We start from the raw sequence: 25,369 nt of genomic DNA, 5'->3' as shown, positions 1-25,369 counted from the left end.
TCAAGATTCCCTAACCTACTACTGCACGACTGTCTGAGTCCCAGGCCCTATGTTAGACTTAAATAAAGTCCAACAAGCTGGGGCTGAGGCACATCATTTTAAAGACTTCATTAAGCTTATGGATAGTTTTACTATTTAAGTACACTATTTTTGTTTCCCATGAAATACATTTAGATGTGAAACTCAGCCCCTCCCTTGGTTTCTGAAAGAATGAAATAAAAAAATAAAAGGACAAACACCTCCATAATCTGTTCTTATATGAGTAGATATATTCATTTACTTTAGAAGAGGAGGGCCTTACATCCCCTCTATAAAAACTTAGCATAATGAACGTAAGATATTCTTGTTCTTATAAGTCCTTGGGTCATTCCTTCACTGAGGATTATTTTGCTAACAGTTTCATGTCACATAATGTTCCAACTTCACATCATCCCCCCTCCCTTCTCCTCCTCCTTCTCTTCCTCCTCCTCTTCGATCAACTTCAAATTTCTGTTCAATTCTATGGCCAAGCATTCTAATCATCCTTTCCATTCCCTCAATTGTAACCATTGGATTTATCAAATTATTTTCCTAAGCAAAAATTCCTAAGAGGAATTCTCTCACCAGCTATTAAGATAATAAAAAGTTTGCTCCACTACACAAAGTTTATCCAAAATTGTCCTTGAGTTCTAGTGAACTGGGACAAAGTAACCTTTGACTCTTGTGCTTAATGGCTGAACAGAGACTCATAAGGCACTGCTAGAGGCATAAGGAGAGAGTATGGGCTGGAAATGCATGCAGTAAGCGATTCCATAAACCCTGGCCCAGATCCTCCTCGTCTCCCTGCATCCCAAGCAGTCTGCACTTCTGAGAATTTTTGTTCATTGGTGTATATTTCAACCTCACTTTACTTACATATAACTCAGGACCCAGACAGAGCCACCCTTAGCTCCCAGGTGCCCAGGAACAGTTTTGTTGGTGCTATACTGCACTCCTTTTCCACGGGGCCTTAGGATGAAGCTCAGCAACAAGAAAGAGTGATTTGACTAAGGGCTTAATTACTGACATTTATTTCTCTCTCTAACACTAGTAAAACAGTTCAGCAGGCAGGCAGTCCAAGTATGATGCATTGGCTCCATGGTCAGCAGGATCCACACTACTTCACTGCTGCAGGTGAGAAAGAGGAGGCAAGATGGAGAGGTGGAAAAACACAATCCAGGCTGAACTTCCAGGAGCACTTACACCAAACCACATCACAGAGTTGAAACACCACTGAGGATGCCATCTCTGCCACAATCAGGAGGCTGCAGAACCAGAAAGCTGCCACCTCACCAGGAGCCCCACCACGTCTGCCCTGACCAGGAAGTGGTCAGAAAGGATCCACAAAAAGCAGGAAGCTGACACTCAGCCTCTGCTATGATTTAAACCACCAATGTGGAATCCTCCATCATATCCTTTTTTCCCATACCACTCAGCTCCTCATCAAAACTGCCAAGAATTCATCTATTTGGAAGACCCTGAGGCACAGTGATCATACTGGGGACCCTGAGAGGAAGGGGATTTGGGATGTAGATTCTAGCTTTCAGGCCTTAAGAAGGCATGTGCCAGCAGGGGTCGGACCAGGTGTTGAGTGAAACAACCCAGTCTTTGCCACCCTAGGATAATGTTATGTATATTCCATCATCACTCAATGCATGTTTCTTGAAAGGAGTGGAAAGATTGATCCTAACAGGAGACCTTCTGCTCATCAGCAGACACACTCCATTGGTAGCATCTGATGGAAATGGAAAAGAAAAACAAGAGTAGAATATGGCTTCAGAGTATCTGACCTTTGAGTCATGACTCTATTTAAGAATGATAGGAAAGAGATAAAAGGAGAGATCAAGAGAAAGAGAAAGAGAAAAAAAGAAAAAGAGGAAGAGGACGAGGAAGAGGAAGAGAGAGAGAGAGACAGAGAGAGAGAAACAGAGAGAGAGAGAGAGAGAGAGAGAGAGAGAGAGAGAGAGAGAAAGTCATGAAATCCTATACCCACCATTGCTTTCTGCTTTGCTAGGTGCTTAGAGTTTGCCCTCTGCTCTAAGCTACTTTCATTTCCTTAATCATTTCTCTTATCACTCCTCCTTGGATTTATAAGGTTCAAATACTACTGTCAATTTATCTTCAAAGATTTCTTATTCAAAATTCACTGAAGCATAATTTATCTTTACCATCTCTCTATGTGGTAGGGAGGAACTAATTTTTATTATCTGGAGTTCAGAGAAGTTAACTGCCTCATCCAAGGTCACAGGATAAGGCAGAAGGACAAAACACCTTTAGAAATGTCAACTCAATGGTATGTCCTTCCCAAAGGGCACAAGGTGGGGGAGGGGAGGGAGACTAGCTTCAGATGATGCCCTGAAGGAATAATTAACTAATATCAAGGATTCAAAGTTATGTAGTGAGATTCTTTTTAAAAATTCTTTTGAGCTTTGAGATTTCAACTTTGATTTTCCAGATCAGTTGGTTTAATCAAGCAATATTTTTCCTTGCAAAAGCATTATGTGTGGGCACAAGATGAAATAAAATGGAGGCCCCAATTTTTCAAAAGGATAACCTTAACCATTTTTCATTTGTGAAAGTTACGTTCTACAAAGTGCTTGGTTTCTTGCTCTCTTGGGTCATAGGAGCTAATTCTGTGGGGGCCTATAAAAATAGTGGTTCATGTATTTTCCCCAAAGTCAATAAAAAAGAAAATTCTGACATATAATCTAGAAAAAAACTCAATCAGAGACTGATGATCCGGGTTTAAAGCAGTTCTGTCATGAACTTCCTGTGTAACCTTGGAGTAAACTAATTTCTCTGGGCCTCAGTTTTTCATTCATAAAATGATGATAGTTTTATGACCACTAATCTCCCTTGCAACTTAAGAGTCTCCAGCATTTATAAAACTCTGAAGGAAAAGCTTCCATTAAAGAGCTGGCAACAGGCTATAAATGTGAATCTAAACAATTCTTCTTTTGCTTTTTTAGACTCATGACCTAAACAAGAAATAAATAAATGGATAATTTTTACCATGCAAGAGCTTTATGATCTGAAGCAAATGCCTTAAAGTTAATTAACCAAACTTTCAGCACTGTGGCTAAATGCTAGTCCAAAGCTGGTGATGGGCAAAAGAGATGAGCATCATAACACCCTCCCAAGGCTTTTATGTATTAAATTAATAACAATGAAAGCAATCTAACAGCAATTATTACACTCCAATGTGTCCAACCGTTCCAGTGCTTTACAAATGTGATCTCATTAAACCCACACATCCATGTTCCCATTTTAGCACAAAGCATATGAGTCTAATTGCATATTTAATTACTTCAGAAGACCTTGGGCTTGTGAAGCAAGTGATCTTGCCTGTTTGAGAGAGCTTTGTAGTTCTCTCTTTTCCATTTGTTTTTCTTTTTATCGATAACTTGATTTTTATTAGGGCACCCACACCACAACTCCATTCACACAAACACACACACACAACTCTGGTGCTTTGGGAGACATCAACTCCAACCCAGGCTCTTGAGCTGGAGCACTGACTAAAGCTAATTGTCACAATGCTTGATTCTGGGAGTGGAGATAAAAGCTTGGACCTTCTGGGAAAGAGCTTCCTAGAAATTCTGACAGAATTTCTAAAAAACCATCCTGTCTCCCCAGGCATGAAAGAGAAAATTGCTATTGGCACTCATCCTGGAATCACAATGAGTCTTAGTATGATGCTCAAATTATTGTATGATAGTCAGAAAAGAGAGATGGGAAAGGGGGAATGAATCAGGTTCTTGGTGACCTTCCTGTGTTTCTATGTCCTCAAAACTGCTTGACCTCTGGATGGATGTGTACATAAGCCAAAAATTCCTACTACTGTTTAGTCTACTTACAGCTTGGTTTTTTATTTGTAATACCTGTAACATCTACTGCAGTGCCCAGTACACAGAATATTTATTGATCACCTACAAAGTGAACAAATATTTATTAAGTTCCTACTATATACCAGACACTTTTTAGATCCTAATATATGGCACAGAAGAAAAATGACAAAATATCCTTGGCCTCATGGAGCCATTCTGCAGGGAGAACCAGGCCATAAGTAAACTGAGTGAAATATATGGCATGGTAGATAATGACACATTTCAAGGAGGAAAAATAAAACTGAGAAGGGAGAAAGGAAGTGTCAGGAAGAACTGAAATTTTAGAAAGTTGGCCCAGGGAAGTCTCACTGACATGGAGACTTTTTTTTTTTTAATATATTTTATTGATTTTTTACAGAGAGAAAGGGAGAGAGATAGAGAGTTAGAAACGTCGATTAGAGAGAAACATCGGCCAGCTGCCTCTTGCACACCCCCGACCGGGGATGTGCCTGCAACCAATGTGCATGCCGTTGACCAGAATCGAACCTGGGACCTTTCAGTCCACAGACCGATGCTCTACCACTAAGCCAAACCGGTTTCAGCTGATATGGAGACTTTTGTTAGAGGCCTGACATAAGCAAGGGAACAAGCCAGGCAGATGTGGGTGGATGGGGGGAAAGGGGGGCGGGTAGCGGGGAAGCACATTCCAGGCAGAGGGAACAAAAAGTGCTGTGGCCCTGAATCACTGGACTCATGCTACCATTTCAGGTCATGATGGCACATTTAGAAAAGAGCAACTGAGAGAATGTATGAGAAAAGATCAAACTCTTAATCTAAGAAGAAGGCCCTCTTCCCTACTTCAGTAATGCAAGGAGGAGAAACTTGTTCTGTTCTAGCTCTGTCTAAGCCACTCTGCATTACCCAAAGGATAGTACTCACTGAACCCTCAATATTCCCACTGCTGTTACTCTTACAAAAATACTCTAAGCAAGATACTCATGACAAACAGCACAATTGTTAGTTGACTTAACAGAAATAGAATCCTGGAGAGTATTATGCTAAACGAAATAAGCCAGTGAGAGAAAGCAAAGATTCACATGATCTCACTCATATGTAGAATCTAATGGACAAAATAAACTGATGAACAAAATAGGTCCAGAATGAGGAAACTCAGAGGAAAAGGGAGTGGGGGTGGAGATTAACTTACAGGCATAACCCATGGGCACAAAAGTAGTGTGGTAAAGACCTTGACTGGGAGAGGGGGAGGAGGGGAGAGAGTGGAGAAGATAGAGATTGTCAATGGGGAAGAAAGGGGGACATCATTAATACTTTCAACAATAAAGATAAGTTAAAAAGTAGAGTCCAACATTTCCTTGAATATAATTAGCTGCATCCTGGGATCACTATCAATCCAAAAACCCTGACTCAAGGCCAAATAAAGGGGAACCTGCATGGATGTTTTGAAAAGAGGGAGGACTGGCCGAAAGCGGTTTGGCTCAGTGGATAGAGCATCGGCCTGCGGACTGAAAGGTCCCGGGTTCGATTCCGGTCAAGGGCATGTACCTTGGTTGCGGGCACTTCCCCGGTAGAGGGTGTGCAAGAGGCAGCTGATCAATGATTCTCTCTCATTGATGTTTCTAACTCTCTATCCCTCTCTCTTCCTCTCTGTAAAAAATCAATAAAATAAATTTTTTAAAAAAAGAGGGAGGACTCCTCCATTGGCCCTCCTTTCAAATAGAATTGATCCCAGCTTCCTAATTACAATTAGAAACATCCTTAATTTACTGTTTCTTGAGTGTGATTTTAAAGTGGTTAAACACTCTGATAAAGCATGCCTAGTCACAGTTGGATTTCAAATTTCATATTTCAACAGCACCAACCCAGCATGTCCCAAGAAGCATTCTTGTCCCATTTTATTTTAAATATTTTTCCAGCAAGGTAGGGGGCAGATTTTTGTTTTTAAGAGAAAATTTCACAACAGGCTCTACATACAAAACAACATTTAGGTCACAAAAAAACATATATTTGCTTTTCCTTTTCCTGCTGATGTGTCTTGGGTGATAGATGGGCTGCCTCTGCTTTTGCCCTAGCAGAGAAATCATTATCTCTTTACAAATGCACAGCCTACTGCCATGGAAATGAACATGAGGTAATAAATATATCATTATGAGTGCCATCATATCTAGTAGGTGGGTAATGACAGCACTTTGCATTTAGAATCTTTCCGGTGATTTATAAAACATTAACTTAGTAATCCCCCTCAAGCCCCAGGGAGGAGAAGGGTGGTTTTATACCAGTTTTGCAGATGGGGAGACTGAGAGAGCAATTATTAGATTTCCCTGAGAGCATTGAAGGAATAAGAATTAAATGCCATTTGTGCAGAACTTGCAACCCCAGATTTAGTTGCTTACCAATGCCATCAGGTTCTTCCCACCCTCAGAGAGCAAAACACCTTCACAAAACAAAGTGCTGAGAATGTGACAAAGCAATAAGTATAGAATATATTTCAAAGGTACCTCCACTGGGGGAAGGGGAACCTAACATCCAATCTAATAAAAGGGCAATATGCAAATTAACCATCACTCCATCACAAAGATGGCAGCACCCATAGCCACAATATGGCAGCACCCAGTACTCTGAGCCCCACTGGAGACCCCCAGCCCAGGGGGGTGGCCGCTGAGAGTGAGAAGCATGAGTGGCCTGGCAGAATGTTTGAGGCATCAAGGAAAGTGTTCCACGCCCAGCTGTGAATGTGCCTCTGGCCAGGCTGGGGCACGGAATGCTTGTGTAAGAAGAGAAGGACAAAAGGACTTATATGCATGTATATAAGCATAACCAATGTATGCAAAACACTGGGGAATGAGGGCATGTATGGGAGTGTGGTGAGGGCGCAATGGTAGAATATGTACACATATAATATATAATTTTAAAAAATGGACAAAAAGAAAAAGAAAAGAAAAAAAGAAGAGAAGGATCTGGGCAAGCTGAGCAAAGTCCAGTGGTCCCTGACTCTTGGGCAGGGTCAAGTCTGGACAGCCAGAAGGTGGAGGGGGGTGGAGGATAGTGTGACAGGAAGGGCTGGTAGCAGAGGCACAAGGGTGAAAGCTGGTTGAGAAAGAGGAAAGAAGCCCTTTGTCAGAGTTCCTGAGAACAAGGAGGGAAGGCGTTTGCATTTCCCAGCCATGGATGGGCCTCTGGCCAGGCTAGGGCACAGAATACTTGGTTGTCACCCAGCAACGAGGCAAGCATTCTGTGCCCAGCCACAGATTGGCCTCTGGGCTGCAGAGAGCCTCTGGGCAGTGGACACAGAGCAGCCAGGCCCTGCAGAATTACTGGCACAGGGATTCATGCACAGGGCTAGTAGTTTCTATAGAAAAGATGGAATTAGTACATTGCAGAACATGGGTCTGACTACCTGGCTTTCACACTAGACCCTCTCCCTTCCTCTTCCCTCTAACCCTTCCTTCTAGCCTTAGAATAAAAGCATCCCAGCCTCATCCACAAGGCCAGTTCCTCCATCCATACCCTGTTCACCCATAATGACTCCTTCCTCTTATGTGTCTTCAATATACTTCTCTCAGGGAGCTTTCAAATATTCTTCATCTTAAAATTCAGTTTGAGGTGGTCAAATTTATCTTCCACTTGACCTTGCTATCCCTTTCAGGTTTCTAAACAATTATTTGTAAGAGCTTGAGTGTCAAAATCCTTCAAATTCTCACAGCTGTGCAACTTTCTATCAAAATACCTCTTTTATAATCCATTATTGGAGACAGCAATGATTCTGTTCTTGGAATATGGCTATTGACTCTCTTATTGTCACTTATAACATTTGCAACCTCCTGAGCCTCCCTCTGAGTCTCTAGCAATACTACTGACCACCCTCTTTTTCCTCCTTTTATATCAATTTTATAATATCTTTATTTTATTGCCACTTTTTTTAAAAAAAAAATTGTTGTTGATTTCAGAGAGGAAGGGAGAGGGAGAGATAGAAACATCAATAATAACCATTGATTGCTGCCTCCTGCTCACCCCCTATTGGGGATCAAGCCTGCAACTTGGGCGTGTGCCCTGACCAGGATTCAAACCATGCACGACCTCCTGGTTCATGGGTAGACACTCAACCATTGAGCCACACTGGCCAAGCTTTATTGCTACTTTCAATGATGCTTCTTCCTCCTCCCCTCCCCGCCATGCCTCTACCTGGAGCATTTTGTCCAAAGTCATAAAGCCAGCAACAGTCAAAGCTGAGATTTGAATGTGGGTCTTCTGATATGTAGCTTCTACTCTGTTCATGATCTTTCATCACTTCTTGCCTCCTCCCCCCAAACCCACCAGGCAACTCCCAAAGGAAAGGCACCATGGGCCCCCACTATCACTACACCACAAGCCTTGCCTTGCTGCTTTGCCTCTTTGGGCACCAGTTTAAACAAAAAGCAGAGTGACTATCAGAGGGGTGACATTTGCCAACAAGTGTTCAAAAATATTTACAAAACCAGGCATGAAAGAACTTCAAAGCAGGGACCAGCTGTCCACCCCAAACCTGTCTCTCCAGCACTCATCCCCAGAAATCCCCTGATGGCAAAGGAAGGCTCTTCCATCACTGGTATGCTAACTCCAGGTCACAAGTCAATAGTGGTTAATAAAACATCATATGGCCCAAGTCAATATGCAGAAGTTACATGAAATATTCAGTGCAGCAAACACGAGCAAAGGTATATGTTGGTATGATGGTCACACATTGTTTGAAACCATCTGTTAAAAAGTTTTAAATATCAAACTAAAAGGCACCTTTAAAGTAAAGTTTTACAAATTAAACAAAATGGCAATTGCAAACATGATTATAGACATAAATTTAAGAAGAAAAAAAGAGAAGAAGAAGAACAAAGAAAAATTGGTGCCTATCATGGCAGGCACTGAAGATAAAGAGATGAAAGGTGATGATTCTCAGCTTCAAAGAGGTAAGAATTTAATGAGCCCTCTGTAGGTATATTTATAATCTAATATTCTCCTGTTACAGATGATAAAAACTGAAGCCCAAAGAAATAAAATGACTTACCCAGGGGCACATAGTCTGTTAGTCTGTATTAAAATAAGTCTCTCTAGTAACCCATTATCAAATGCTTTCCTCTCTACTAAATTCCCTTTGGCAAATTAATCATGAGCATTTATTGTGAATGTTGACCCAAATTATGTGCTTAATATATGGATAGTACCATTGTTTTAGACATAAACCATCCAAACAATAAATAACCCACAGAAGCCAGCTTCAGACTTTACTTTGTATTAGAGATGACTTTCAGAAGTGAATAAACAGATACTGTAGTTGAGTGAGTGTGGATATCCTAGCTACAGGGGGAAAATTCCAACCTGACATCCCTCCTCCCCTGCCAGCATGCACTGGTTCCGTGATGCTCAGGGTAGTTCTATAGCCCATGTCTGCTTGGGTTCCAAGACAATCACCTGATGTCACCAGGGGTCCTCAAATAACCATGTCTCTGAGCCAACCTGCACAACCCACCCAAGCCACCAGTCTACCTATAATATCTTGCTGAGCAAGTCACTTAGGGACTGTGACAATGTGACAGCATTAGTTCAGTGCATCTCATACACCAGGCCTCACCTTTCTTCTGGCTAAAAGAACAAAGCCAGATGCTTACAAAGCCCAGAAGGCATGCTGCCCACCAAATACAAAATATTGACCTTCTTGCCAAAAGCCTGTGGGTGTTTGGAGACCAATGGCACAATATATTGCTCCTTTGCATTCAAAAGCCAGGTTGGAGCATCCTTTTCTTTTCTGAATTATTTATCAACAGCAGGGGGAAATGGAAAACCACAGATGTAAAAATAAAGAAAAAAGCAAGGCTCTTTCAGGTCCCTGGTTGCTTAGGGGTATTTTTTAGCCCTGACTCTCCGGTTGTCACATTTCTCTGTAAAATTAAACATGGAGGCCTTGTTAACCATAATGGGACTTGGGTGCTGAATATCCTACATGCTGTGTTCCAGGTACCCCTTCCTGAACTCTGTTCTTCTTTGAAAAGGGGTATTGTCCCCAGTAATGGCTGAGGCCATTAAAGCTTTCCTTTCCATTTAAAGAAAAATATAATCCCATACCATTTATCCCATGGCTTAACTTCTATCATCTCTAACTCCTAGCAAGACAGCCATGACCCAAACTGTGTAAAAGAAATCTCTGAGGCATATGATAGCCATGAGACCCATATTTTTTATTCCACCAGAATATACTAGAAACACGTGTAAGGTAGAGAAGGAAAGATTAGAGTGCATTCATTTAGTAAACTCATTATCTATTCCTGAGTCATTCAAGAGACGGCTAGTTTGTCCATTTCCTGTTCCCACAGCCTAGAACACTGTCATTTTAGAACCAGCAGGACTTGCTCCTTCGCTCTTCTTCTATCTTCACTTACATACCCCTTATCAGTGAGATCTTTCCAGATCCCCAGATCAAATTTCACCAATTTCCCTTCCCTCACTCTATTGGTCTCCATAGTTCCTACCTTCTGGCACACTTTCTATTGTTGACTCCCTTCAACTAAAATATAGTAAGCTCCACAGATAGCAAAGTTTTGTCTGTTTTATTCGCTGATGTATTGCTGACATCTAGAATAATACCTAATACCTGATGCTTAGATTTCTCAATCTGTTATTTTTTTAATGAGTGAATCAATAAAATAATGAAGGGGTAAATCACTACCAGAGCTATCATATAAGTTGATGCCCAATATGTGTTAGGAAACTAGAAAAACTGTGAAAATTATTTCTAGATTTGGACTACTAATAGGAAGAGATCTTTCTCTGATGATATTTTTCCCCAATGTTTTTATTGTGGTATTTAATCATTTCAAGTTCAGTGGTATTGCCTACATTCATGTTGTTGTGAAACCATCACCAGAACTCTTTTCAACATGTAAAACTGAAGCAATTAATTAAACAGTAATTCCCCTCTCCACACCTGTGGCAACTACCATTCCACTTTTTGTCTCTATGAATTTAACTACCCTAGGTATCACATGTAAATAGAATCACATAGTATTTGTATTTTTGTGACTGACTTATATAACTTTGTATAATGATCTCTGTGGTTTATCCATGCTGTGGGATGTGTCAGAATTCCCTTCCTTTTTAAAGCTGAATAATATTCCATTGCATGTATATACCAAACTGATCTGACAAGGGACACTTTGGTTCTTCCATATTTTAGCTATTGTAAAATAAGAGCCATTATCAATATGGATATTCAAACACCTCTTCAAGACTCTGCTTTAAATTATTATGGATAATACATCCAAAAGTAAAACTGCCAGATCATGTGACTTTTAATCTATTTTTAACTTTTTGGGGAAATGTCAAACTGTTTTTGCACAACAGGTACACCATTTTATAGTCCTAGCTACAGTGGACAAACATTCCAGTTTCTCCCCAGCCTTCCCAACACCTCTTGTTTTCTATATTATGGAATTTTGGACCCTGAATCTCTTATTTGACTCAACACTTGTGGGGTTTGGTCATCAAGAATAATGCATACACATAAATAAAGCTAATGTAAAAGGTAAAGGAAATAAGATTCCAAGAGAAAAACTAGATTAACACACCTCAGAGTAGAGTCAAGAAAAAACAAAAGATGAGAAAAGAGATGAAAGAGATTGAATATATCCTGTTCAAACAGTAGTGGAGTAAATTCAAAACTTCAGTAGCTTTGAGAAGGAAGCATAGTATGTTTGTGCTATTTTATGACTTGTCGGTTCTCTAAATCCTGAAAATAGAGGACTAGGGGCACTACTCTCTGGACTCCCTCCTGGGCTTAGTTCCAAAGCTATGAACTACTCCAACTTGTTTAAAAGAATAAAAGGGGGGCTTTGCTTAAGGCCAAGCAAAGCATCACAGCGTATGTCTTCATTTACTTGCCTCACCTTCATTGTAAACCACTCAGGCTGGGCAGCTGTAACTTAGTCTTTTAGTACCACATACTCTGGCTGAAACGAAAATTGTCCCCTCACACTGAAAGGCAGGGATGATGTCTGCATCCTCCAATCAATGCCATATTTTTAATATAACCACCTGCTTGGGTTAAAAAACAATAAATAATCTTGCCCTAACTGGTTTGGCTCAGTGGATAGAGCATCAGCTTGCAAACTGAAGAGTCCCAGGTTTGATTCCAGTCAAGGGCACATGCCCAGATTGTAGGCTCAATCCCCAGTGGAATGAGTGCAGGAAGCAGCTGATCAATAATTATCTCTCATCATTGATATTTCTCTCTCTCCCTCTCTCTTTCTCTCTTAAATCAATTATATATATATATATATATATATATATATATATATATATATATATATATATATATATATTTAAAATAGCCTCCTTAATGAGAAGATATCCTAAGGTTTTGGATAATCCATTAGATCTCATTTGGAGGACACCCTGTTTCCATAAGACTGTGTCATGGCTGTAGAGGATCCCACGTGATAAGACTGACACAGAGAAAGCAGTCTCTGGTCCTTGGCACAAGAAACACACAGGTCAGCATGGAATTGTTCCAATTACCTTTAGACTTGGAGGCTTCACAGCAGTCATGTCACAGTAAGAGATTCAGGATCCTCCCATGAGGCCTCACCTGCACAGGCACCCCATTGGCTTTCTCTCCCCAGAGTCCTACACACCCTACTGGGTAGATTTGGAGGCAGAATCCTTCCTCATGGACCCATCCCAGTCTCTGCATGGATTATCTCCTGGCCTGTATATCCCACCACCAGTAAGTACCAGGGCATCCTTTTTTCTTTGTTTCAAATATATTTTTATTGGTTTCAGAGAGAAAGGGAGAGGGAGAGAGAGGTAGAAACATCAATGATGAGAGAGAATCACTGAATGGCTGCCTCCTGTGCTCCCTTACCTTGAGGATTGAGCCTGAAACTCAGTGTGGGGCTTGTGCTCTGACCAGGAATCAAACCATGATCTCCTGGTTCATAGGTCGACATTCAACCACTGATGCATGCCAGCTGGGCACCAAGGCATTCTTTTCTAGCCTAAATATAAAGGGTCATTCTTCTTTCCTCTGACTGTCCTCTGATTTTCTCTCCATTCTCCAACTCTCTCCGATCTACAAAAGTAGTGGTTCTCAACCTTGAAAGCACATGAGGATCATCTGGACAATTCAACAAAAACACTGAAGCCAGGTCACAATCCTAGACTGAGAGAAAATCCAAATCTCAAGGGGCAGGTCTCAGGTGTCCACTTTTGTTGTTGCTGCTTATTCATTTGTGTCCCAATGAATGTAATCTAAGTTGAAGGTTGAAAACATCTGGCCTAAAGATTTAGGGTTTTAGAATCCTGCTTTTGGAACTGTCACCGCCGTCCTCTGAAGGGGAAGGAGAATAACAGAGTCAACTATTTAAAATGAGGAACAAGCCCCAGCCAGGTGGCTGAGTTGGTTGTAGTGTTGTTTATTACACCAAAAGGGCACATACTTAGATTTCTAGTTAGATCCCTGGGAGTGTATGGGAGGCAACCATACACACTCTCTCTCTCTCCTGCTATCTCTTTCTCTCTCTCTCCCCCCCCCCCCCACTTTCCTCTCTCTCTCTCTCAAATCAATAAACATATCCTCAGGTGAGGATAAAAAAAATAAATCAGGAACAAAGTAAAAGGATGTACCAGCCAAATAAATCAAAACAAAAGACAAATGTCTCAAATGATCATTAGAGCTTCTAATTGGGTTTTGAAACATCCAAAGGTACATATCTTATTTTGACTTTTCTTACCAACATATCAATGTTTGTTTTCTGGGCTCTTTAATAAAAAGGATTTTTGAATTCTAAAGCATTTGTATTTTCCACTAAAGTAAATGTAGTCTACATGCTATGTGTTTGAAAGATAAGGGTATCAGTGGTTCATTTACCACTGAACTCCATCAAAACAGAGACTGTGCTATTTTAGCTCCATTTTAAATGGCTCTGCTCAATGAGAAAGCACCAGGTATCTCATATTTGAATGAGTTCTGTATTTCATCAACCTTAGGAGGAAAGCCTTTTCTAGAGAACTCATCTAACAATTTTAACAGCTCATTTTTACTACTAAGTCTTTATACTGTTGCCTAACTTCTTTTCATTGCAGGTATTTATTGTAATTTAAACCATTAAATTAATAGACCATTATATCTAACTCTTTAACTAAGTTTGCTCAGAGCATTTCTCTTTTTTTTAATATATTTTATTGATTTTTTACAGAGAGGACGGGAGAAGGATAGAGAGTTAGAAGCATCGATGAGAGAGAAACATCAATCAGCTGCCTCCTGCATACTACCTACTGGGGATGTGCCTGCGACCAAGGTACATGCCCATGACCGGAATCAAACCTGGGACCTTTCAATCCACAGGCTGAAGCTCTATCCACTGAGCCAAACCAGTTAGGGCTGCTCAGAGCATTTCAAGCATATACTTATTTCCAGCTTTCACCCATGCCAATATCAAGAAAATAAAAATCCTTTTAGCAAGGTAATAAAAATCACATGGGGTATTTGTTATCTCACTTGTTCACTTTATTTCTTACCTTCATGGGTAGTTTTTGGCATAAAAATGAATGCTTACCCATTACTGTCAAGTACCTGTCTCACTGCTGTGTGCTTTTGTCGTAAATCACAAGTATCCTCCTTGAAAGCTGTCCAAGCACCTAATGATAACATCTTATCAAACAGCCTAAACACGAGAGTTTACATGGAGATAAATGCAAGTCAGGGACCAATAAATCAAGTAGGTTGACCATTCCAGAAATCAAAAGGCATAGAGGAGAGATTAGACCACTACCCCCCCCTTCTACACACTCAATTTTGGGCACTCCTCTGTTTCCAAATTCTTAACAGAGCAAGAGCAACTCAGAGATCTCTGTGGGAGAGAACATGATTTAGACTCACATGCAAATCCCAAGGCCAAAACTTCGCTCAGAGTTTGGGAACAAGTGTTTTAGATTCACCTTTTCAAATGCAGAGGGAAACTTTCCTACCAAAAGCACAGAGCCTCTTATAAAACAAATAGTTATAACAGGGAATCCTCAGCCCGGGGGGGGGGGGGGGGGTAATTACATTAGAGCATACTTTTTAAGGACTAGATAATTATCCTCAATGTTGATCTCTCAGAACTTTATTATCCAATGGAATATGATTGTTTTTCCTTGAAAAATAACTTTAAAAATATTTTTATTGATTTGAGAGAGAGAGAGAGAGAGAGAGAGAGAGAGAGAGAGAGAGAGAGAGAAACATCAATAATGAGAGAGACAAACATGGGGGGGAAACATCAATGATAAGAGAGAATCTTTGATCTGCTGCTTCTTTTTTTTTAAATATATTTTATTGATTTTTTACAGAGAGGAAGGGAGAGAGATAGAGAGCTAGAAACGGCGATGAGAGAGAAACATCAACCAGCTGCCTCTTGCACATCCCCTACCGGGGATGTGCCCGCAACCAATGTACATGCCCTTGACCGGAATCGAACCTGGGACCTTTCAGTCCACAGACCGAAGCTCTACTACTGAGCCAAACCGGTTTCGGCTGATCTGCTGCTTCTTGCTTGCCCCATACTGGGGATAAATCCACAACCCAGGTATGTGCCCTGATGGGAATCAAACCTTGACCTTGTGGCCCAACACTCAACCAATAGGCCACACCAGCTGGGCTGTTTCCTTTTTAACCAGAAAAAAGCTCAAGTTGCTTTTCTGTTCACCACATTGCCTTTCCCCTCCAGCATCTTGCCTGGCACTCACTGTCTCAGGTAGGGTTTTTCTGAAAGGGCTTCAGTCAGTGCAGAGTTCGGAAATGCTATTTTGGAATTCTTTCTGTCAAAGACCCACAACTACAGGTTTAGACTTTGAAAAGAGATTGATTTAGTAAGCATTAGAACAGTTTTGATGGTGAATGAACATTTGAGTTTTCTCATTTGAAGAAGTTGCGTCATGAACCTTGAACTCTCTGAACACCAAGATCATTTCCCACTAATCTCAGTGGTCATATTTTCTAACTATCATAATTGTACATTGGATACAAGAGTAAAATGATGAATGAGTAGGTGAGTGGATGAATGCATGAATTAATTATTCAATAAATCAATTATCACCAAAGCTGATGTACCTTCTTTAATTCTAGGCTCAATAATTTGGGAACAAATAGAATTTTCAACCTCATTATTGACTTCTAAAAAGTTAGTGTCAGGCTAAATGACATACTAAAAAAACGGGAAAGAATTATCTTATCTTAACATACTTGGAAAACCAACTAAATGGTGGAAGTAGATACTAATTGATCTGGGACAGAGAAGAGAATGATTTTTGGAAATAAGAAATGTCAATAATAAGAAATGCTGTGTCAGGAACTCAGGGTGAACAAAGAGTGCCTTCAGGCTTGTCAATTTCTCCCAGTAAATTGTTTTCTGAAAATGAAACACTGAAAATACACAGCAGCAGACATCTATTATATACCTCAGTTATTACACAGGCAAATAATCACTTAGCAGAAGAAGTCTTCTTTGCCAATAAAGAAATGACAGAGATTAGAGGCAGGGGCCTACTCTATTGTATAAAATAAAGAGCACAATTGGCCAGACTTATTTTCCGGACCCCAGGGTAAATGTCAGAGTTTTAGCTTACCATGAAAGTGTCTAAGGGATATCTTTGAACCTGGTCTGGAAAAGAAATAACTGCAGGGAGAATGCTTGTCTTCTAGGTCTCCTCATTCCCATCTATATTCCCAACTGTAAACTTAACATCCTCCAGGCACCGCCATGCTCATGTGCCTTGGGAAACTCCATCAGCTACTCTTGGCTGGTAAAACACAGTCCAAGCATTCCATTCTGGCAAACAAGCAACTTTTTCTTTGATAACCATTTTAATGAATTTATTGGGGTGACATTGGCTAATAAAATGATATGGATTTCACGTATACCATTCTATCATATACCATCTATATTGTGTGCTCACCACCCCAACTAAGCACATTTCCTTAATGCATTTGGCTTGTACTTCATTCATAGAACTTAGTCCAATGTGCTTAATATCATAATTAGTTTTGAGATGAATTTCCTCATCACATTGTGAACTTCGGTTGAAAAAAAAAAGATTATTTTAACCAACAGCTCCTCATGTCAAAGGAAACAAAATTTGTTGAGAAAATATTCGGTGTCAGTCACTTTGTATTCCTCAGCTTCATTTACCCAATGTTTCTGGTTCTCTACCCTTCTAGGTACAAGGTAGCACTGCATTTTCTCATCCCCTTGAAGTTGGCTGGGGACTGGGGACTTGCTAGTCAATGAGTTATGGGTAGGAGGACTATATATCATTCCCTGGCAAGAACATTGAATGGCTGACTCTTGACCCTCCAGGCTCTCTTTTCCCTGCCTTGGTGGCCAGCAATGTTCACAATACTGATAACTTCAGCATTTAGTAGCCCAAAGTAATAATGATGAGCATCAGCATTCCTCCTATTGACCAATGACAGGCATAATGCATGACCTAGAAATAAAATCTTATTCTTTTAAGTCCCTCATAATTTGGGTTGTTTCTACACAATATCCTATTCTGACTGATAAATGCCATGGGAAATATTTTTATGTATATAATTTTATTTTTACAGTAACCTATAAGCATAGCACATATAAACAATATTTTATAAACAAAATTTAGAGAAATAAATATTGAGCCTCAGGTCAAGTGTTTTTATTCACTCCTTCATTTAATAAACATTATTGAGTGCTGCTCTGTGCCAGATTATGTTCCAAGATAGAGTAATGAATAAAAGAGAAAAGGTCCCTGCTCCCAGAGCTTACATCCTCAAATAAAGAGATAATTTTTTTAAAGAGGCTGTTGAAGAGGGGATGATGGGTTCAGTTTTGAACATTTTTATTTTATTTATTTATTTTTAATATATTTTATTGATTTTTTACAGAAGGAAGGGAGAGAGATAGAAAGCTAGAAACGTCGATGAGAGAGAAACTTCGACCAGCTGCCTCTTGCACACCCCCTGCCGGGGATGTGCCTGCAACCAAGGTACATGCCCTTGACCGGAATCGAACCCGGGACCTTTCAGTCCGCAGACTGACGCTCTACCACTGAGCCAAACTGGTTTTGGCAAAGGGACAATTTTTTAAAAGATTATATATAAATAATAAAATTTCAGGTAGTAATAAGCACTGTCCAGAAAATTAAAATCAGGTGATAAGACAGAAAAATGGGTGGTTAATTATATTAATCAGACAAAGCTTCTCTGAGCTGATAATTTTTAAGCTGATATCTGAATGACAAGAAAAGCAGATATCAAGAGGGAAAATCTTTTAAGAAGAAGCAAAGCCCACGCAAAGGTCCTGGGGTAGAACAAATTTGTTGAATGGGGGGGAAAGACAAAAGTCAGGATAGCCACCCAATAATGGACAAGGATGGAAATGGCACAAGATAAAATCCGAGAGGTAGAAAGAAGAAAAGTCATATAGGTTTTTATATCAAAATAAGCAGAATGAATTTTAATTTCTGTGCAATGGGACACTACCTGAGAGTTTTAAGTGGATTTGTATAACTTCTGCTTTAAAAGTCTGCTCTAACTGCTATATGAAGAGAGTTACAGTAGAGGAAAATTCAGGCAGAAAGTGCTGGATGGTGGCCACTGCAGCTACTCAGCAGCTTAGTGGTACAGGATATGGACAGAAGTGGGATGACTTAGGACAGGGGATGAAGAGTAGAGTCAACAAGACTGGTGAATGGTCTGACAGTGGAGGAGCAAGAGGACAAAAGGAATCAAGTATAACGCCTAGCTGTTTGGCTCAAAAATTGGGTAAATGGTGCTTTTATTCATTGAGATGGAGAAAAGTGGAAGAGGAGTAGATTTCCAGATGTGGAAGAAAAAAAATCAGAGTTCTGTCTGATACATGTTTAACATAAAATGCCTATGAAATAGCTATGTGTAGATGTCAAGTTGAATCTATGATTCAGAAGCTCAGGAAAAGATTAAAACTGGATAGAAATTTAAATGTTATTGACAAATGTGCTGAAAGTCCTAGGATAGAATAAAGGCATCTAAAAAGAATATAGGAAGACAAACAATCCAATTAAAAAATGAGCAAATGACCTAAATAGACACTTCTCCAAAGTGGACATACAGAAGGCCAAGAGACATATGAAAAAATACTCAAACTCACTAATCATCTGAGAGATGCAAATTAAAATAACAATGAGGTATCACCTCATACCTGTCAGAATGGCTATCATCAACAAATCAACAAATGACAAGTGCCGGTGAGGATGTTGAGAAAATGTAACCCTAGTACACTGCTGGTGGGAATGCAGGCTGGTGCAGCCACTGTGGAAAACAGTATGGAATTCCTCAAAACATTAAATATGGAACTGTCATTTGACCAGTGACTCACATCAAGGAATATATCCTAAGAAATAAGAAATACCAATCAGAAAGAATATATGCAGCCTATGTTCATAGCAGCACAATTTACAATAGCTAAGATTTGGAAACAACCCAAGTGCCCATCAGCAGATGAGTGGATCAAAAAGCTGTGATACAGCCCAGCCAGAGTGGCTCAGTGGTTGAACATCCACCTATGAACAAAAGGAGTCTCAGTTAGATTCCTATCAGGGCATATGCCTGGGTTGTGGGTTGGATCCCAGGTGTGGAGCATGCAGGAGGCAGCTAATTGATGATTCCCCCTCATCACTGTTTCTGTCTCTCTCTCCCTCTTCCTTCCTCTTTGAAATCAATAAAAATATATATTTTTAAAAGCTATGGTAAATTTACACAATGAAATAATGAACAGCTATAAAATGGAAGGAACTCTTGCCATTTGCAACAGCACCGATGCTAAGTGAAATAAGCCAGTCACAGAAAGATACGTATCGCATGGTCTCATCCATATGCAGAATGTAATGAATGAAATAAACTGATGACCAAAATATATCCAGAGACACAGAAGTATGGCACAGACTGATGAATTTCAGGGGGAAGATGGGAGTGAGCGGAGATATTAACTGGGGAACTTATATGCATATATACTAGTACACAGCCCATGGGCACAGACAATAGTATGGTAAAGGCCTAGGAGAGGCAGGTGTGGGGTGAAAGGGGTCAATGGGGAAAAATACAAAACAAAGGGGATATCTGTAAATGCTTTCAACAGTAAAGATAAATTTAAAAAAATAATATATAGGTGAACATAGAATGGGTCTATGATAGAGCTTTATGGCATTCTAACCTTTAAAATGTCAACAGAGCGGGGGAATTGCTAAGGATACTGGGCAGGAGTAACCAGTGAGATAGGAGGAAACTCAGGAGAAATGATGTCTCAAAAGTAAAGAAAGTGATGTGTTTAAAAGAAGAAGGTGTGATCAGCTCTTCTAAATGCTGCTGAGAGACCACAAAAGACTTGGGAAAATGGAGTTCCCTGTGACCTTGATAGATGATGAACTTGACAGATGTAGTCTCGGTGGAGTGGTGATATGGTAGCCTTACAGGAGAGGGTTGCAGAGGATATGAGCCGAGTAAATGTCAAGGAGGACAAGAACCACAGACAAATTAAGAAGTTTTGGTGTGAATAGAAGCAGAAAATGGGCAGTGAGTAGGAAGGAATCTGGGATCTAAAGAAGTTCTTTTTTTTTTTTTTTTTTTTTTTTTTCCGAAAAAGATCTCACTCTCAATTCTATGACTTATGAAGTCCAAAGCTCTCGTCCAGGTCTCTGAAGTTGCTGGCAGTAGGATGTGGTGATAGCAATGCATGCGTGTATATGTAAATATTGGGAGGCGGAGGAGGGAATAGGAATGGCTGCCTCTGGGGTTTCAACAGGCTATACACATGTATACATTTCTGCTGCCCACCACATTGACCTGCATTCTACTGAGGGAGGGTCTTACCTAGTACTCAGGCTAGGGAGACACGGCTGGAGGTTTGAGGGTCATGAGGAAGACCTGCATTGCATAGCAAAACAATGCAAAGACCTCATCACACATTCCTACCATTAAAAGTACTTGCCATTTTTCTTCCACTGGGCAGTCTTCACTGTCCCTCCATCTTTCAGAGAACCCAGTATTCTGTTTCTCCTCCACCCTCTTGCTTTTCTCTCTTGTGTTCAAACTGTTATTCCCTCTCAGACAAAATATACACATACAAACAAAACCAAAAAAGTGCATGCATGTGTTTGCGTGTGTAGATACTTTCCTCCAGAGTAGCCTGGTCTATTTGAAGATGGGGAAACAGGTATATTTGGATCTCCAAAACCTGGCCTTTTACACCAGACAGTACAGTTTCCTCTCCAAAAGTAACTCTAGAGCTAGTTCCTAAAATAATCCATTTTCCATCTGGTGCTCTCTCAGCCACCAGACAGACCACCTGTCCTAGTAGGCGTGCAACAAGCAGCAGCTCCCGCCTTCCTCCCTCAGAGAGAAAACAAGGGCAGAGGTGGAATTCTGATGTAACTTCCACAGGGCTTTCCACCAGCAGGGTCTGGGTTAAGATTTCTTGAGTTATAGGATATGGTGCCGCTTCCTTGGGAGGATATGCACAAGTTCCTTCTAGTCTTAGGGTTAAAATAAGTGAAGACATTGATTTACTATTAAAAACAGAATTGTCATCTATAACATCACAGATTTGTATATCTGTGTTTGTTTACAGGTCCAAAAGATTTTTGCCCCCTTAAAATATTTAGATCTCAGCATGTTGTGCTTATATAGTCAGTCTCTCTCTCTCTCTGTCTGTCTCTCTCTCTCTCTCTCTCTCTCTCTCTCTCTCTCTCTCTCTCTCGGAACTTTACTTATATTATGTAAAAGAGAAATAAATGAGATGTGGACTTCTCCATTAGACTCCATTAATATGAGCTCAGCAGCCTCTTAAAGAACAGTAACTTATAAATATACAACAATCCATGATAAAGATATTTGGACATATAAACATTGCTTCCATAACTTTTAAAATATATACATATTTTTTATTGATTTCAGAGAAAAGGTAAGAGGGAGAAAGAGAGAAACATCAATGCTGAAAGAGAATGATTGATCAGCTGCCTCCTGCACAGCCCCTACTGGGGATCAAGCCCACAATCTGGGTATGTACCCTGACAGGGAATCCAATCATGCCTTCCTGGTTCATTGGTCAACTGAACCACACCAGTGGCATGGCTGCTTCCCAAAATTGTGCAACTTTTTAAAAAATATATTTTATTGATTTTTTACAGAGAGAAGGAGAGAGGGATAGAGAGCTAGAAACGTCGACGAGAGAGAAACATCGACCAGCTGCCCTTGCACACCCCCTACCGGGGATGTGTCCGCAACCAATGTACATGCCCTTGACCGGAATCGAACCTGGGACCTTTCAGTCCACAGACCAACGCTCTGCCACTGAGCCAAACCGGTTTCAGCAAATTGTGCAACTTTTTATTCTTCCCAAAAGAATAAATTTATGAAGAAAGAAGTGCATTCCATTCTCACTGAAGAATCCAGTTTTTATATACCAGGATTAAGAGAAAGATGCAAGAATCAGAAAAAAGTACAACCTGACTAAAATCTTGTGTCCACTGGACCCTTTTCTTATAGGTTTTAGACTCATTTAAAGACATTTGACCAAGAGAAGAAAGCCTCAAATTCTTCTACCACTCTTAACCAATTTACCATTCATGACTCCATATACAGTATGTGATTGGAAGTACTAGTATTTTGGGATCTCACCCAAGTGCCCCACAAAGCCAGCATTACTGTCACAAAGGCACCCCAACACAGTCCCTGGTTTCCCATTTTAGTACTGATTGCCCAGTGATGCTGGAAGAAGAGGGAGGAAACTATGTTATCAATCAAAAGTCTTGATTAGATCTCATATGCCCAATCTCTGCCCACCATCTACTCCTACTTTTCCTTTCAATTTAATCCTAATTTTTCCCAGGGGGAACAAAGTTCATTTTCTCAGATGCAAAAACAATTCATTATGATGGAAGGAAAATAGTTTGATACATTTTAGAACTGATGTCTCTCAGTCCCTCAGTGTTACTACAGGCAACTGGGACTTCAACTCCAAATCATGCACCCATGCACACATGCTCATACCCACAGGCAGAAATGCAGGGAGTGGAATTAAATTTTGCAGATAAAATTTCTTTATAACTTTTTCCTCTCAAAAAGTTAGGGCAAATAATTCAAGAGAAAGACAATTTAGGCAAAAATAGTACTGAATACACTTGATGTTAAATGGAACAACACAGATGTGGTACAGAGAAGGGTTGAATCAGCTTCTTACTGCTTACCTGTGCAAGAGAAGTCATCCACGCGAATGTATCCCGGGACACAGTCACAGCGATATAAGCCGGGCAGGTTGACACACACGGTATTGGCATGACAGTAATGCATCTTAGCTGCACACTCATCAATATCTGAAAGAGAAAAAAGAAGCAATATTCTGGTTAGTCGAATTGTTAAACTATAGTGGATTCATCTTCCAGTGAAATTAGAAGATGTGAATGCTCATTGAAACCAAGAGAAAAAAGCAAGATGCATTAAAAACAAAGTTTAAGGCAAATTTGGCTGGAGCACTAGATCCAATCTTGAGCAAAAAGTATTTTACAAAAGATACAAGATGCCAAACAACAGTTAAAAGCCCAAGAAATATAACAACTAAATGTACTATTATTCATCTTTCACCATCAAGAGAGCTTGATTTAATGTCCAAAATAAAATAGTTCTATATCCAGTGAGTTGATACTAATTAATATTTATTGGGTATCTACTTCACATGGTATAGCAGTTATCAGCAAGATCAGGGGCATATATCCCCTCCCCCTTGTGTGTCTTACTAAGACATGCTTTAATCCATCTGCTACAAAATGATGGTACAGCCACTTTCTCCCATGTTGCACTGTGAATACAGATAGCAACTGTTGCCTCATGCAAATTAATGTCTTTCATCTCTTGACTTGGAGATCTAATCCATGTGATAGAACAATGGTCTGATTCAACAACAACAAAAAACTTTTTTTCTTTATAACAAAAGTCAGAGCATCACCTCCTTTCTCATAAAACTCCACAATAAAAATTAAAATAGCCTACAAACGTAAATACAGAGTTTAGTCTTTTTCGGAGGTTGTGTTAAAAAACGACTTTATGATCATTTTACTCATACTGCTTCTGTGTGATGGCTGGAGAGAGGGAAAGATATAAATCCAGTATGGGAACCCAGGATAGAAATGTGAGTTCGAGCTCTGGTTCTGTTAGTTACTAGCCTGTGACTTGTATTTAACCACTGTGAGTCCCAGAATCCTCATCAGCTTGTCACATTGGTCAGTTAGGAGCCTACTGCTTTATGTCTTTATATACATTATCTAATTTAATCCACATATAATTCCATGAGTGAAGTATAACTTTACTCCCATTTTAAATCTATTTATTTTAAGAATAAAAATACATATTCTTTTCAATGCTAAAGATCTGTCACCCTATAAATATTGTGGGGCAATTAAGGCCTGGGAGAATCAGACAGACTTCTGTAACTATGATATAAAAACAAAACAGCAGAAATTAGTGAAATAATTCATGCAATGAACAAAGTGCACTATCTGCACAATACCATGTACACTAGTGATCCAGGACAATGCATAATAAAAACAACTGAACAATAGGAATATAAACTGTATAAGATAACATCAAGCAAGGGTGAGGAGGGAACATCTCCAGATATTTGAGATAGGATAGTAACTGCAGAGGAGTTATAACTAGAGATAAGGTTTAGGCAAGTATGATGAGTAAAAAGAGATACAAGGGAATTGAGTATGTAAGAAAAGATGTGATGAGAATGAGGTGTGAGGAACCTCAACTATTAAGGGGGGAATGAATACATGAAGAAGGAGGAAGACAGTTGAAATGGACTGGACATTATGGTGGACTCTGTGTTGGATTGCCTAGGTATCTCCTCAGAACTAATGATCTTCACCTGTTAGCCTTTCGAAAAGTTGTCCTTGGTTGAGGAGATATAGCTCATCCCCCAGTCACACTCCAACCTGAAGGTAACCTACAGTTAAGGCTGGTTCTCCTTTATCTCAAGGATGAATAATTCTAAAGGATTTCCCCAGGTTCAGAGTACTCAATGGATTGAGCTAACTCACCCCTCTACCCTTCCCATCTCCTTTCTCTCACAGGTGTGCATCCCTATAGCACTCCCTGGCAAACTTCCTTGTATGCCACCCTCCATTACATGGGCTGCTTCCTGAGGAACCAAATATCAGCAAGCATCCTGATGGAGGCAAGGAATTATCACAGTGAGGGTACTAGAGTGTGTGGGCTGGAAAACTGGGAAATGGAACCACAGAACAGCATGCTTGGCATTAAGATGTTGTAGGAAATTTAGTTATTGTCGATTACAAGGTCTTTCACATAACTACTGAAGCCTGGAAGAATAGATCCCTGTGGGGGTTGGGGAACACCAAGAGAAGTCAGGCACTGAAGGGGTTGCTGGCATTAATGTTATTCATCAAAGACCAGTTTTCCTCCTTCTGGGTACATA

The 25,369-nt window shown here is 40.1% G+C and overlaps 1 protein-coding gene across 2 annotated transcripts in view; it reads right to left on the bottom strand.

Annotated features, from left to right (window-relative positions):
- NELL1 (neural EGFL like 1) overlaps positions 1-25,369 on the bottom strand; it is a 630,963-nt gene that overhangs the window by 303,747 nt on the left and 301,847 nt on the right. For both annotated transcript variants that reach the window (XM_084895301.1, XM_084895300.1), the window contains exon 13: positions 23,121-23,246. In XM_084895301.1, the coding sequence (XP_084751427.1) occupies positions 23,121-23,246 (126 nt within the window). The remainder of the gene's footprint in view (positions 1-23,120; positions 23,247-25,369) is intronic.

The sequence above is a fragment of the Pipistrellus hanaki genome (genome assembly GCF_964339955.1).
Source record: "Pipistrellus hanaki genome assembly, chromosome: 9".
NCBI classification, from domain to species: Eukaryota; Metazoa; Chordata; class Mammalia; order Chiroptera; family Vespertilionidae; genus Pipistrellus; species Pipistrellus hanaki.
The sequence above is the reverse complement of the archived record's forward strand: the minus strand, read 5'-3'. Positions and strand labels throughout refer to the sequence as shown.